The sequence below is a fragment of the Solenopsis invicta genome, chromosome 4 (assembly GCF_016802725.1).
Source record: "Solenopsis invicta isolate M01_SB chromosome 4, UNIL_Sinv_3.0, whole genome shotgun sequence".
NCBI lineage: Eukaryota > Metazoa > Arthropoda > Insecta > Hymenoptera > Formicidae > Solenopsis > Solenopsis invicta.
Window position 1 is genome coordinate 24,940,595 of NC_052667.1, and position 16,377 is coordinate 24,956,971.

General features: G+C 32.1%; 2 protein-coding genes across 10 annotated transcripts in view; one reads left to right on the top strand and one right to left on the bottom strand.

The window, feature by feature from the left end:
- The window catches only part of LOC105200148 (solute carrier family 12 member 4), a 145,144-nt gene that overhangs the window by 111,316 nt on the left and 17,451 nt on the right, over positions 1 to 16,377 (bottom strand). The window lies entirely within an intron of this gene.
- Positions 2,694 to 16,279, top strand: LOC105200146 (uncharacterized protein PFB0145c). Of its 8 annotated transcripts, none has more exons than XM_039448850.1 (14): positions 2,694 to 3,002; positions 6,253 to 7,519; positions 8,090 to 8,310; positions 8,397 to 8,559; positions 8,647 to 8,789; positions 10,284 to 10,434; positions 11,209 to 11,444; positions 12,191 to 12,251; positions 12,335 to 12,426; positions 12,744 to 14,075; positions 14,396 to 14,456; positions 14,531 to 14,655; positions 14,953 to 15,795; positions 15,876 to 16,279. In XM_039448850.1, the coding sequence occupies exons 4-14, from the start codon at positions 8,487 to 8,489 to the stop codon at positions 15,906 to 15,908; spliced, it is 3,150 nt and encodes a 1,049-aa protein (XP_039304784.1). In that variant the 5' UTR covers positions 2,694 to 3,002; positions 6,253 to 7,519; positions 8,090 to 8,310; positions 8,397 to 8,486; the 3' UTR covers positions 15,909 to 16,279. The 8 variants fall into 8 exon arrangements, with proteins under 8 accessions (XP_039304784.1, XP_025993322.1, XP_039304782.1 ...); XM_026137537.2 differs by having other exon boundaries at positions 6,253 to 6,336; XM_039448848.1 differs by having other exon boundaries at positions 2,694 to 2,982.

Here is a 16,377-nt window from a genome sequence, read left to right on the forward strand (position 1 = left end):
TGTCTACTGTGAAGTGAAAATATACTGTTCGAACGAGTTCGTAAGAACGACAATTTTCTTGGGAAGTACTGCTTTTCACGTTTATTATTTTTAAAAACAACACAAGATTATTAAATTCCTTTAAATTCCTTTAAAAATCGCATCATTTCGATATGTATATGTCAATGTAAGATTGTAAATGTAGCTTCAAACACGTGTCATTTGTAGCCTGAAAAATTTTTAAGCTTGTCTCGGATATATTATATTGTTAAAAATACGAAAGCGGCGAAATTTAATGTGATATAACGAAAGCAAATTTCAAGCAGGTACGTTAAAAACATTCAACGTTGAGTATAAAGGTGTGTCAAATTTTATGCACATACTTTTCAGTTGTATATAAATTAAATTTAGCATCTTGTGTAAAGAATACATTGAATTTTAACATTGCAGCTAAAAGTTATCGAAACTGAAAAAAAAACTCCTGTTCTTGTTCTTTTTTCCTAATCAATGACAAAAGTTTGCTCGTGAGTACTCGTGAAGTTTGGTCCTGAAACCAGAGCCGCTTCCTTTTTCTTTTCTTGCCAGAAAAATCGAAAAGTTGGATTTTTATTTGATTGTAAGTCGGGCGAGAGAGAGAGAGAGAGAGAGAGAGAGAGAGAGAGAGAGAAACACGCACACGTTTTGAATATCTTCTAAAAATTTTGAATCAATCAGATTAATTAACTAGATAATTATTGTGGAAAACAGTTTTTGAAAATATTATTTAGAAAAACGCGTTGAAAATTTTGTAAACAGTTTATATGTAATAAAAGTTTTTGCAAGTTTCATATTTTTAATCTGCTCTCTCTCTCTCTTTTTGTTTAAATTATTTAAAAAATGAGAAAAAGTAATCGATTTTTTAAAGCACAAAAGCAAAAATACGTAAGGTATATACTCTTTAACAATTTTTTATTTTAATTTTTTAGGATTTTCTGAGTGTATTAACTCAAAACAATATGTTACTATAGGAAATTCGAAGAAAACAGCAGATTTAAATCTGTCCGTTCTTCTAAATAACGTGCAAACATATATAACCAAAGTGCCTTAATGTACATTTGTTTGTTAACAAATACCGCGTCCACCGCTTCAGCCTGTTAATAGCGGCGTAATATAGCCGAGGGATGCACGTTCTCTCAGGGCAGACGGATATAGATGACCATAACCGTGTCCGGTAAATGCGAGAGAGGGACAGATCCGCCTACGATTAAAATATTTAATGTCAAATGGCACTTATTACGTGTCGTTTCGCGGAATGATATCATGCGCGCGAGGACAGCGAGGAAGACAAAGTATTAAAGTCCAGCTTAAGAGCAAGCCGGTGGTGAGTACGCGTGCGTTGCATAATACATTTCTATCGGAGATAGAGTTTAAGGTGGGGTTCACAGGGTTTCATCGACCGATCCCGAGCCACACGGGGTGGAGCTTAAACTAGACGACAACGTCAGCACCTTCTTTTCGCGAAAACCTTCACTTCTCTCTTATCTGTGTCCCGTTTTAAAATATTTCAATTACCGCTTATTCAACGCATTGAAAGTACGGCTTCTGTTATCAACCGTCGCGTCGAAGGCAAATTTTCCGATAAGAATCTGCATCCTCTTAAGGAAAATCTGACGGAGTGTTTTATATTCGATAACAAGGGCTAATCTAAATTAAAATTGTACCTTTACATATAAAATCTATACGAAGAATTATAATCAAGATGTATGTGTGTGTGTGTGTATTCTTCATATAGATTTTATATATAAGGAATTATTATCAAGAGATGTAAAATTGCATGTTACTTGCAGTAAAGCTATCGATTTTTTATTTTGTGCATACAATGTGTTCTGACTTCTTACGAATTTGCTCTTTAGAGAAAAAGTGCGCGAAACAATTTTTGATACGTTAGTTAGAGACCACCCTGTATGTAATGGCTAGCTTTTCCAAGGCCTGTCGATTGGAATCAGCGATACCAGTGCACTCTGCGCCCGATAAATCGCCGACACCGTATCGACTGTCGGAAGTCCGGAAAACCAGAACTGTTTCAAGTACGCCAGCGATTTTCGACCTTCGAGAGAAACCTATTTTCGGTTATATTACCGTCATTCCCTTGCAATATCCTTTATGAGATCTCATTACTAATTGCATGCGTTCTCGCTATCCTTCTATCACGAAAACGGGACGTAATTAAAAATAAAAAAATAAAATTATTCTCAATAATTATTAGCCCTCAATCAAATGATTTAATATTTAAAATGATAAGAACAAAATAAAACAAAGACTATTAGAAATTCCCAAGATAAAAGAGATTTAAAATAATAATCAATTCTCTTTTTAAAAATTTTATTAATAAACGTTGAGAGAAAGATATTTAAAAATTTATTTATCCCGTGTGATATAATTCGACTAAAAGAAATCCTTATTTAAACAAGGCAAAATAAAATTTTATTTCTAGAGAAGGAGCAGTCTTTTGCATAACGCATAATGCACGAGAGGCTCGATCGATCGAAGAGTTCTTCATTTCCCTCCACAGGATTGAAATAAAGAGTTCTGATAATTATTCACTATGCATTATGCAAAAGTCTGTATTTCTGTCCTAACATTAGCTTTTAATAGCGATTTCGGCTGGAGCGCATCGATTGCACATCTCAGATGTCGGTGCAACTTGCGTGTTCTGCTGGTCAAATAGTAACATGCAGTTCCTTGCTGCCGCGTGTTCGTCTGGGCTCGCTACACCTCACAGGTGCTTACTGGGTGTACCTGCACAAAGTAGCTCTCGCAAAATAGTCGGAGCCAGTTCGTGTAATCGGTAACGTCGGCAATTGGGGTGAAACCGTCGTCATGGGTGATTTACATGTGCTACTGGAATTATTAACGTCGTCGTCAAGTAATGAAGATGAATTAATCTTATCTCGTGTTCGGCTGATGAACACGCACCGCCGCGGTGGAACTCGAAATATTCACTGCAACGCTGCATGGGTGTATGTACGTACTGCAGCACATAGGTATTTGCATTAGCTCTACACGCGTGACATACTGGTACGCCCCTGCCAAAGTCGCTATAAGAAATCTAAAGTAATGATCAAAATACTCTTTTTAAAAATTGAACGAATAAACATCGAGAAAAACATACTTCAAAATTTATTTATGGAATATAATTTAACTAAAAAAGATCCTTATTAATATAAAGCAAAATGAAATTTTATTTTTAGAGTAAAAGCACAGGTTTTTACATTATACATTAAAATGCATAAGAGAGTCAATCAATTAAAGTTTTTCATTTCCTTCCTCAAGATTGAAATGAAGAGTTCTGATAATTTTCTGCGTTATTTCATTAAACGTTCTGCAAAAGTCTGTATTTCTGCCCTAACATTTGCTTTCTAACAATTTTAACTCTTTTTCAGTAAAAAATTCGAGATAAAAAAAATAAATAACATTATAATTCCACGAAATGGAATGCTATTTAAATATCGCATTTGTGTGATATATGCTAATTGCGTAGAATTTCCGTACTGAAAATTCCTCCGCGTGAAAATTTCTTGGCTGTTTCGTGGTTTAATTTCGAAATTTTCTACGACAATAAACCGCGATTGCGTAAGACATGTGTTTCGCGCCAATAAGACCGACATATTCCGCGCTTAAGTGCACACGAAGATGCAACGCCGAAGAGAGAAAGAGAGGAAAGAAGAGAGAGGCGGACAGACATTGCCCGCATACAGCTCCCAAGTCTCTAACGATTATATTTTATTATTATTGGCCCAATTACAGCGTTATTGTTTCCACACGCGCGATGACGAGCCGGTTAAAGCTCTCGCGTCGCTTTATAACTGCCCGACTACCGTCATGTCGGCAGAATGATTCAATCGCTGGCTGGATTTTTGCCTCCAATTCCGTTTGCTTGACGCGACGGATTAACCCTTTAATTCCGACTGAAATTCCTCAGTCTCGGTCCCATAGTAATTGTTGGAAATTGAAATGTTACTACAAGAATCGGAATTCTTATTTTTACATGCCAATACGTCCAAGTCGAAATTCGCAATACAAGAAGCAAAATATTCATGTGTTTTATTCATTTCTATTTATTAATCAACCATCAATTAAAATTAAATTATAACGAACGTTTGTTTTTAATTCTATATAAAAAATTTTTAATTGTGAAATATTTCAACAGCTATATTTATATTCAAAATTTTATTAAATCCTATTCGTTAGTCGATCATCAATTAAATGACAACGAAAGCTTGTTTTTAATTCTATAAAAAAAAAATTGTTTAATTGCAAAATATTTGTGAAATATTTAAACAAGCCACGTGTATGCGGTTGCACGTGACGTCGACAAAGAGCCAAGTGCATGAGACAACGAGCACATTTGTCGAGAGTTTTATTTGCTTGCCGCTTAACAATGAATAGGCGTTCTTTAATCGAGCTTTTACGAAGCTCGTGCCGAAACTTTCGTGCCGCGTTTAATGCGTTAACGTCTACTATTTTTAGAGTACCACAGAATAAACGCTGTTGACTCCTCTCTCTTCTTTTCTTCTCTCTCTCTCTCTCTCTCTCTCTTTCACCAGCCTCGCCTATTGTGTATTGTGACGGGAATTCATGACGTATCGTCCGGAATAAATGTCAATTGACACGCGGGGCCCTCGTTCTCTCTCACAGCACTTGCCGCAGGCACGCGTTTCTCGCACGTCGAAATGCGCCTCGCGTTCCGTCGAAAACGAGAAGATCCGCCTATCATGAATGAAAGGCCGCCGCTTTTCGTGGTACGTGGATATATGCCGCGGAATTGGCTGCGAGATCAAACCAGTATTGTCCGCTTAAAGCTGTCTTCTCGCGTTACGTAAAAGTTCGCGCGCGTTACAATTGACGGCGATGACTCTTCCCGCCGCCGAGGGAATATTTGAATTTTGTTGACGCTATTCTCACGTTCGCGAATCGAGAGAGGAAATATCGGCATTGTATGAGAATAGCGTAGAAAATCTAGCGCGGGAGACGCGTATAGTAGATGCAATGCAGATTAGAGTTACCGTATTCCAATACGCTTGTTTTGCAAGAATATGCCGGGATTCATTTGTGTTTTTCCCACACATGAGCGCACACGTTGACGGAGCGAGCGAGTATTTAGCATAATTTTGGCGAAGACGCATTCAGAGGCAACGTCTCCCTTCTGGCAATGCGCCAGGTGGTGAAACGTCGGTTTATACATAATATCGAGCTGACATATACCGTTTCGTATGTGGAAACACGTGGCACGAGTCATCCTCTCACTTCACGGATTTGCATATATTTCGCGAAATAACGCTACTTGCGGAAAATATAATTGCTTTTCGAATGCATCGATTGCACATCCGGTTACTTTTCGGAATTATTTATGTCTTCTAACAAAAAAAGACGTTAAATATGTCACAAAAAAATTGTTTCGTATATAATTATAATATATACATTTACATATCAAATCTAATTATATATTGTATATATAATGTATAATAAAAAATATATAATATACATAATAAGTATTATATATAATTATACATAATTATAATAATTTTTTTGATATTATGTATACATAAATTATGTATAATATATAGATAATATATATTTTATATATTGACGTATTTGATATATAATTATATATATTATATATTTGAAAAATTTTTTCTGGTTTTTTACTGTATTCAATTTATTTTATAAGATATAATTAGATTTTGTGGTTAATTAAAACGCCAATTCAATTTCTTCATACATAAGCAATGCAAAAGGTAAATTTGTCTAATTATAAAAAAATAATATTATCTTTTTTTTATATTATTTACATAAAATATATATTCTATAATTGTATTTTTTTCTATAGAGAAGAAATTTTTTTTATGAAATTTATTTTAGAAAGAGTTAATTAAGATTGTTGAAGTTCGAGAACATGATTCAAAACTGTTACGCAGGAAGGTATAATGATGACAATATTCAATATTCAAATAAAAATAAAAGAAACGAGATAAGATTTCTAAGGGTCCTATAATATTATTTCTTCACATCATTCCGAAGGATGCGTTCAGATTTTCAATTCAAGTGCTTATTTTATCCTCGGTAAAATTTACTCATCCGAAAGTATCATTTTACTCTTGTCTAACATTCAGTAAACAATTTAAGCATAAAATGACACCTGGAGACCTGGGTGAAGAATCTAAACGCACCCTTGTATAGATGGATGAGCGGGTAAGAAAGTTTCTAACTAGCAGTCACATCCTCTGGTTTCAGTTGCTCGAGGGCGCCACGTGCTTCGCATGACACTCAGGTGGCAAATTTCCTGGTGTACGAACGTGTACATGCATGGACGAACACGTATGCAAGTATTTTCATTTTACGCTAAATATGGTCAGCTGATGTTGCGTTTCATTTGCCTAATACGAAGATCAGTTTCAATGTCAGGAGATGAGAATCGGTTATATTTAATACCACATGCGCGTCAAAATACGGATAGGGTGCAAATAATAGTCGCTCGTTATAATCCAATATTAATAATCTAATATTGAAACATATTTATATCAGTCACGTGTTATAATTTTAATATTGAATTTATTAGATATTGGCTGCAATCAAAATATTAATAAAAAAATTTGATCTGGCATAACTAATTTTCTCATGTAATAATTAAGTATAATTTTAAATATAAAGTTAACAATAAAAATCTCCCAAAAGTAGATCTTGTGCAATCCAGTTCACATAAATCGATTTATATAAATTTTCATGATTCTATTTTTGAATTCTACTCTTATCTTAAACTTTTAAAATATTAATTATTATTATTTTAAATATCTATAGAGCAATTTTATCTTATTTAAAACTTTTTTTTATATATATTCAAATAAAATTTTAAAGTTTCATGAAAGATTTAAAATCTATGTTATTTATAGTTTTCTAAAGAATAAGCTGGTCCAAAAGATAGAGACAAAAGCAAGTAAAAATAATACAATAGATATAGAAAGGAGAATTCACATAAAAGTGACACGTGCACGATTGCAGAGTAAGGCTGCGCAATTATCGATCGCTACAGTTCCACTTTTGTAAGACAGAAATGTAGCTACAGTTTCTCCCCTTACGCCCTTCGAGTCAACCCTCACACATCCTGCCAGGACGTGATTTTTCATCGATGCCTTTCTAGCGTCACAAGTCGTATTTCTCATGCGAAGGTTACGATGAGCCAAAGGTCAGACTTTTTTTAGAGTATTCATAGCTTAACCGGTTCGGATTAAAGTCGTAAAATCGATCGAAAAACTTATTGCTGTACACTACACGATTACACATATTTATTCAAGAAGATGCGCCACTACGATTGTAGCTGTAGCCACTTAAAAAGTAACTAGGGCTAAAGTTACTAGACAAAAGCAATTTATTAATAACGTATGGGACGATTTATTCTAGCAAACGATTTTACTCTGAAATATTCATGAAATCATGAGATAGATTTCAAATGGAGATTACATCTAAGGGTCGATTGTGACTGCGTATCAAGATTCACTGTTAGGTACTTAGAATCCACAGTTGAGTGAGCGCTCGCTGTTATTGGTGTATTCTTCTACATCATCCAATCAAACCTTTAGATCTAGAAGAGTACACCAATGGCCGTGTCCAGCAGACTCAACATGTTGAGATATTCTTCTAGGGATACGGTCAAGGTCAAGTTGATGCTACAAATGTTTTGAATCATTCCTTGATTGGTCAATTTGTAAAATTCTTTGTTCTGTTTAATTAATCAAAGCTTCGAAGCATTTTCAAAAGTCCGTTTGGGACCTATGTGTTCGAATGTGTTCGCCCGTTACTGATATTTTCTTTAACCGTCGATCGCATCATAATTGGCCTGTTGTCCTTCATGTTTTGATTTCTAGAACTGATTTTGCTTACTGGTTGTGTCACTCCCGCCCATCCAATCCAAGGAGTGGGGTACCAAAACACAAGAAGCTTCGAAGCATTTGTAATGTCCGATTGATCGCAACCTATCATACAGTCAAATCTTTAAATCTAAAAGAATACAGCGAGCTATCACGCAACTGTTGAGTCCACTGAACGTACTCATTTTGATACCGTTTCGTTGCAGCTCGCAACGTGTTCATTTTGATACCGTTTGTCGCGAATAGAAGTACAGAGGTGTCACGTGTTTGGCTGGTTGAGCACGAAAGAAGAAAATTTGAGAAAATCTAACGAGATTTGTATGTACGAAAGAGATTGTATTTACATCTACGAAGTACGTTTTGACTCCCTCGGCGTGGAGGGGAGAAAGACACGTCTACTGTGATAAAGAAAAAATCGCCGGTTAAAGTACGATAATAAAAAATTGTTTTTTTGTCACGAAGTAATCGTTTCATTGGGGAAAAATGAATAATAAAATTTAGATAATTTTCCAGTTAAAGAAAACTTCTGTGTAAGACTGGCTTTAGTCTCTACACGTTGTCTACGCAAATCATTGGATCAAAGAGTTCAATAACATCCTAAAAATGTCGATTCAAGGAATTGAGAAGGTTAACACACAAGCTGAAACGGCGCAATGTTTGCCAAAACTTTACAACAGTAAGAGAATTGGATTTATCTATCAATTGTATCATCACGTTTTTTTCAACATATGATAACTTTGCTAATGAAATTTTTATTTCTTAGTATATAAGAAATTGAAGATCAAGAACACTTCCTTGACAGAGGCACTCTCAAAAGAAAAACAAAACAGTCAAGCATTTTTGGCACAAAATGTACAGCTAATGGAACAAATTCAAAAGTTAAAAGTGGCATACAACACGCGAAATGTAAGTATTATTTATATTACAAAAGATTGCACAAAACTAAAAATTTCACTTACAAATATGTTTGATTAATTTACAAAATTACCAATTATACATAACTATCAATGCAAGTTAATGTGATAAATTTCAGTTGAATAAAAGTCGTAAACATTTAATAAGTTTACCAAATCATTTATAATTATGCATGTAACTGCCAATAAATATGTATATTTATATGCAAGCATATATATTTATATACGCACATATGTACATTTGCACACAAGTTTGGCACTTTTACACAGTTACCAATAAAGATGGTGTGATAAATTCTAATGGATATATACATACATATATATATATATATATATATATATATATATATATATATAGCTGTGTCTATGTAAAATTTAATTTGTTAAGTAAAATAATTATATCTTATGTGATCTAAGGTAGCATTTTGCAATTTTTTTCTAATTTTTTGTTGAGTTCTGAATAAGAAACTGATGGCCAGATTTAAAGGAGAAAATATTTCTAAACATTAATTTAAAATATGACACAGTTTCAAATATTTATGTGGGTGCAGTGAAGATTTTTAGAAAAAATGTCTTTTAGATCGTATTGGATACATATGTATTGAATATGGCCTAATTATTTTCTTCTTTTTCGTCCAAAATCCAAAAATGTTAGCAAAATAAGCAATAAGCAATCTAATGTTACATTTTATAAGTTTATAAGTTTAATATATTGATATATTAATTGACATATTAACATATAAGTACAGAACTATTTTCGTTAACAATAATTATTAAATAAATAATTATTAAATAAATAAATAATTGATTTATCTAAACTTTTCCCTTTGAAACCATGGCTTATAAATTGGAATTCTGGTAGATTAAAATTTATAATCTGAAGTATTTAAAAAGTACTACAAAACCAATGTGTACTCATTATTGATCTAAGCCATATAGGTTCTACTTTACAAAAAGTTCTTTTTCTTTGACTATAAACAATGCTATGACAAAAATATAAATTAAATACTGCATTATAAAGTATAAATATAGAGTATAAATATAGAGAAATATATACAATAATATGAACAGTGGAAATTAATAATCATCACTATAATTATAGAAAGTAACTTTCCTATGAAATATTAGGTCATGAGAAATATAATCAAGAAAATTCTACTTTTGATCTCAATCAACAACAAAATACACAACAAACTAAACAGTCAATTATAAATAGTCATGTTGACAGTCTGTACTAGTGTTATTTATACATACTTTCAATTCATTTGAAAGTTGAAATCCAAAAGTAACATAATAGAGACATAAATCCATCCTAACTTAAAATGATGAATAGTGCATTTCGTATTTTCATCCATTTGAGTCCATTTAAATCTAAAAATACTCCAGGATTCTAAAGCGTGAATTTGAATAAATTAAAGTAAATTTCTGCAATTGTCTATTCATTTGAATTTGTTTTTATTTGTTAAGGATTTATTATTTGTTGTAGACTGTAATTTCCAATGTACTGAATAATGCAAAAGAAGTACAGAAAATGTTAGATATAATGACTAAATACACAACAAATACTATTTTCATATGCCAAAAGGAGCTTGATGCTTCCAACATTGATGTGAAACTGTCATCTTCTGTTTCTGTCAGTAAGTAATACATGTATTAATACTGCTCTCCACAATTCGAAATTTTCTTTAGGCTGCGCGAACATTCTTGAATTCGGGAGATCCAGATTCAAACCATGGATGAGGTCTTATTTTTTTGCAATAAAATAATTTAGTTCTTCCGCAGAGAGGAGATATTATATATGCTTCTTGTAGCATTAATATTACTGTTCTAGCTTCATGACTATGTATCAAGTTCGATGAATATGCGACGCGCAGTTTGAGTTGGAAATCGTAAAAATTAAAAATTATTATTTGGCATTAAGAACCACTGTGACTGACAGAAGCCTTCTATTTTCGTGCTTTAATTTCATCAATCCGATATAATGTATTATTAATTTAAATTTCTCTTTCAAGTATATAACTGAAGATTATGATCTTTATTTGATGCATGCTTCACGTTATTGTCTTAGCAAATGGACTCTCAGTATCTTTTGCGAGAGGTGATAAATTAAAAATCTGATATACCAATTAAAAATGTGATGTGTTCTGTGTAAATTTGAATCTGGATCTATGCCACAGAGCAGATACACAACTCTAATGCCACGATCACTGGTGTTTCTGTATTATTGTATCTATAATTATAAAATAGTTTGGTCAAATTTTACTAAAGGTATATGTTTGTCGAAATTGATATTGTCACATTATTATAATTTTAAGGCTAAATTTTAAGAAAAAATTTTTGCTGTGTATATACATTGCATATTATTGTACTATTATACTCAGAATATGTATTTATATTGGAAAATATTTCAGAGAAAGATTTGTCCAACAAAATGTCGAGAAAATCACCAGTCAAAGATGTGGTGAAACCTATGGTGAATGAGTACACCAAACCTATAATTAATTTAAGTCAAATTAACATGGAGAATATTAATAATATATCGAAACTGAGTGATATACAACAAGAAGTAATTACACCTACTAAAAGTCCAAAAATTAACGAGACTAGATCACCAATTACTTCTTTGTCCTCTATACCTCTAAATTATGTACGTACATATATATTTTCTATCGCTTTTTTGCACATATGTGTATACATGAAACTTATTTGCATATAGAGAAGAAGGGAGTATTGTGGGTATTGTAGATATTAAACTAAACCAATTTTTTCAAATTATTTTTTGGTTAGCCATATTATCATCACTTTCTTTCTCTTCCACCGATGCAGTTATATTTTTAAAAATCACGTCCTTTAAATAATAAATATTCAATTATTTTAAGTCTAGAATCTATTAAATAACACTTTGTTGTGCTGTATTATCCTCTTCTCCTCTAAATATTTGGCAACAAGTGGAAAAAATTCAAGGAATGATTTTAGATAAAACAAGATGAAAATGGAGATAACATAATACGATTAAGGCTTTGTTTGTTAATTATAAATGTTTATATATTCATATATTTTACGTATTTTTACGTAAATATTTAAGTATTTAGAATTGCAAAAAAATCGAGAATAGTAAAATTTCGATGGAGGTTTTGTTTTTTAATCATAAAATTTAAACATCCATGCTTTAGGCCTTTTATACATAAATATTTAAACCTTTGTAATTATAAAATAAATATCAGATATTTTGTTATTCTTTTTTTTTTATTTTATCAGCTAGAACCATTCTTTGAATGTTCTCCTACTTGTTATCGAATACTTTGTGTACTATCGAGTTATATAAATTTAAAAAAAGATTTTACAACCAACATTTGTCAAGGACTAAAATTTTTTTTTCAAAATGACATTTAGAAAAACGATGGTACGTACAGACTGCCAGAAAGATTGACAATTTCATCTTCCCGAGATAACGGTATTTTTAATAGATAATATATGTGTATTGATTAGTTATATAATTATATTTAGTACATTTAACATTATCATTTACACTTACAGAGACAAACAAACAAAAATTAAAAAGAAAAAGAGGAAATTGCCATTTAGTATCTGACAATGATAAAACTCCATCAAGTACGAAACATTATGAAGTAAGTGCAATATATATACATCAAGAAAAGAATATTTCTAAATTACTGCAATAGCAATTTATTAGTATTAGGAATGTCGCTTTAGCCATGTGATATAGAATAATAGTCTCATATAACTTTTACCTTTTAAATGTTGCATACATAATTTTCTCTTTTAAATAAATTTCTTTTAGAATTTATGCTTAAAATCTCGGTAATCATGGAACATTGAAAAATTTTAGTAAAGTTATAGTAAAGTTTACTAAAATTATAAACATAAAATTCTTTAACGTACCACGATGTTTAAACTATTCTTATTGTATTATTATGTCCCATAGATAATTGATATCACAAGTGAGGAGAGTGATGATGACACGATTGTATTAGACAAAATAAATGCGGAATCGCAGTTTATTAACGAGGAAAGTAAAACGCACACAGACGCATCAAGAAAAGATAACGTACAACTAAATAATAGAGTCTCTACTAAAAAATTTAGGTGGAATGCGAGTATGACGAAAAAATCGAAGCTGTCGCAAAATAATACCCGAACTTGTGAGAAAAAAGGTCTGCAGAAAGATCCAAAGTCGCTGTTCAATAATATTACATCACTCCAGGATGAGCTAGAAAAACTCAAATCTAGTGTTACGAAAAGCAACAAAGAGATATCGAAAGCTACGCAAAATACTCAAGGGGAGGAAAAAAGTCCACAGGAAGATCTAAAGTCGCTGTCCAACAATATCATACCACTGCAGGATGAGCTAGAAAAACTCGAATCTAGCGTTACGAAAAACAACAAAGAGATATCGAAAGCTACGCAAAATACTCAAGGGGAGGAAAAAAGTCCACAGGAAGACCTAAAGTCGCTGTTCAATAATATCACGTCACTGCAGCATAAGCTAGAAAAACTCAAATCTAGCGTTATGAAAAGCAACAAAGAGATATCAAAAGCTACGCAAAATACTCAAGGGGAAGAAAAAAGTCCACAGGAAGATCTAAAGTCGCTGTCCAACAATATCATATCATTGCAGGATGAGCTAGAAAAACTCGAATCTAGCGTTACGAAAAACAACAAAGAGATATCGAAAGCTATGCAAAATACTCAAGGGGAGGAAAAAAGTCCACAGGAAAACCCAAAGTCGCTGTCCAATAATATCATGCCACCGCAGGATGAGCTAGAAAAACTCGAGTCTAACGTTACGAAAAGCAACAAAGAGATATCGAAAACTATACAAAATACACAAGGGGAGGAAAAAAGTCCACAGGAAGATCCAAAGTCGCTGTCCAATAATATCATGCCACCACAGGATGAGCTAAAAAAACTCGAGTCTAACGTTACGAAAAGCAGCAAAGAGATATCGAAAACTATACAAAATACACAAGGGGAGGAAAAAGGTCCACAGGAAGACCCAAAGTCGCTGTTCAACAATTTCATGTCAATGCAGGATAACGAGCCAGAGAAACTTGAATCTAGCGTTACGGAAAGTAACAAAGAAATATTGGAAGCTACTGATATGCCATCATCGGAGAAAGACGCAGCACCCATAACCGAATCTAATTCTTATCAAAAAGCGGGGATTAATATTGGTGAACTACTTCCGGCAGCGACTGCATCCAATTATGAAAGAACTTTAGATGATCCCAAAGATGTCACTGTTAAGAAAAAAAATGTATAAAATAATAAAATACGTAAATATTTAAGTATACAGAGCTACAAAATCAAGAATAACAAAATGTCAATGGAGGTTTCGTTTTTTAATTATAATGTTTAAACATCCGTGCTTTAAGAATTTTTTACGTGAATGTTTAAACCTTTATAATTATAAAATACACTGCTTTTATCGCAATTTTGTTATTTTTGATTTTTTATTTCCGCTAGAACTATTCTTCGAATTTTCTCCTATTTGTTGTCAAATACTTTGTATATTATTAAGTTGTATAAATTTAAGAAAAAATAAACTTTTCTATGATTTTGATATAATTGTTTTAGGAAAATGATCGTACGTACAGGCTGCCAGTAAGATTGACAAATTCATCATCACAAGATAATGGTATTTTTAATTTTTAAGCGTAATAAGTGTATTAATCAGTTAATATAATCATTAAGATTTAAATACATTTACAGCGATGGACAAACAAGAATTACAAAGAAAAAAAGTACGCTATTTTTCAAGACGATTAGCAAGCGCCTCTCTTTCGCCAGCGCAAAGGACAATGTATGAAACTTTGTCAAGTGCTGAATATATTGAAGTAAGTGGTACTACAATAAAATTTAAGGTTTTCTCTAAATTATTGCAGTAGTCACAATTTGTTAGGACTAGGAATGTCACTTTATCGATATGATATGGAAAAATAATGTGTTTAATACGAATTGCCTTTTAAAATGTTGCATGCGCAGAGAATTTTAGAAAATTTATCTTTATAATTGTAGGACAGCATAGATATTGAAGAATTTTAATAAAGTTAAAGTAAATTTTTATTAAAGTTCTAAAAATAAAATATTTTAAGGTATGATGTTTAAACTGTTATTATTGTATTATTTTCTAGCAAATTGACCTCACAAATGATGATGACACACCTCACGAGCTATCGGATAGAATAAATGTGGAATCGCAGTCTGTTAAGGAGGAGAATGAAATGCACGCAGATGTATCGGAAAAAGATAACGTACAAATAAATAGTAAAGTCCCTAATAAGAATTTTAGGGATTGGAATAAGAATAAACCCAAAAACTCAAAACTGTCGCAAAATAATATCCAAGAGGAGGAAAAAGGTCCACAGGAGGAAAGTCCAAAGTTATTCAACAAAACTATGCCATCACAAGATAATGAGCCAAAGAAACTTGAATCTAGCGTTACGTTAGGTAACAAGGAAATATCGAAAGCTACTGATGTGTCAGAAAGAGATGCGGTGCCTATTGCCGATGATTCTGGTTCTGACTCTAACTCTTCTTGTCACAAAGCGGGCATTAATATTGGCAAGTTACTTTCGATAGCGACCGCGACCAATCGTGAAAGGAGTTCAAATAGCAAAGATTCCGTTATCCAAATCGAAAGTGATACCGAATTAATGATACCGAAAAACACGAACATCACTGTATTGAAGCCAAGCACAAACGAATCTGACTATTTTAATATTATGATAAAATTGCCGTTAATTTCATTTAATGATCATAAGAAAACATCGACACTAGATAAGACAAAACATTCCAATATAAGCGTTAAAAAAACGAATACGAAAGTGCAAATGAGTCCCGCGAAAAATTCTTCGACAATTAGTGAAGCCAAATGGAAAAATATTCGAGATCCGAGCAAGGTGAAAGTTTTATTGGAGAAACTGGATAAGTCAATCCCAAAACCTCGCTCAACAATACCGAAAATTCAACCTCAGGTACGTGAAATTACAAATTATTAAAATTCTACGAGATTTTTTTCTTATAAGTCAACTTTTTTCATATTCTGGATTTGCAGAAAAGACGTTCGATGAAGATAATCGAAACTTAAAAGAATCTCAATTGAATAAGTAAAAATTCTGTTCTTGGATCAGAATATGTTCTCGTGAGAGAAAACCTCTAATCATGATAATTAGTGGGACAATGGATTTTGAAGAATTTTACTATAATTTTAATAAAATTTATTGAAATATCTGTAAAATTTATTAAAATATCTGTAAAATTAAATATTATTCTTTTTATTATAGAAATGCATTTATTGTAAAACTCTAATCAGAAAGTGCGATATGACTCCCCACATTAGAAATGCACACTACAATGCTTATAATTGTAACATTTGTGGTAAAAGTCATTATAATATTGAAACATTAGGATCGCATAAGGCGAGAGTGTATAATTAAAATAAACATGTTTTAAAAACAACTTTTGATTTAACTTAATTTTATCTTAACATAATTTTTAGTTAAGTTTTTTGTTAATGTAACTTTAATTAAAAGTTTATTCTGTAAAATATTATTCAT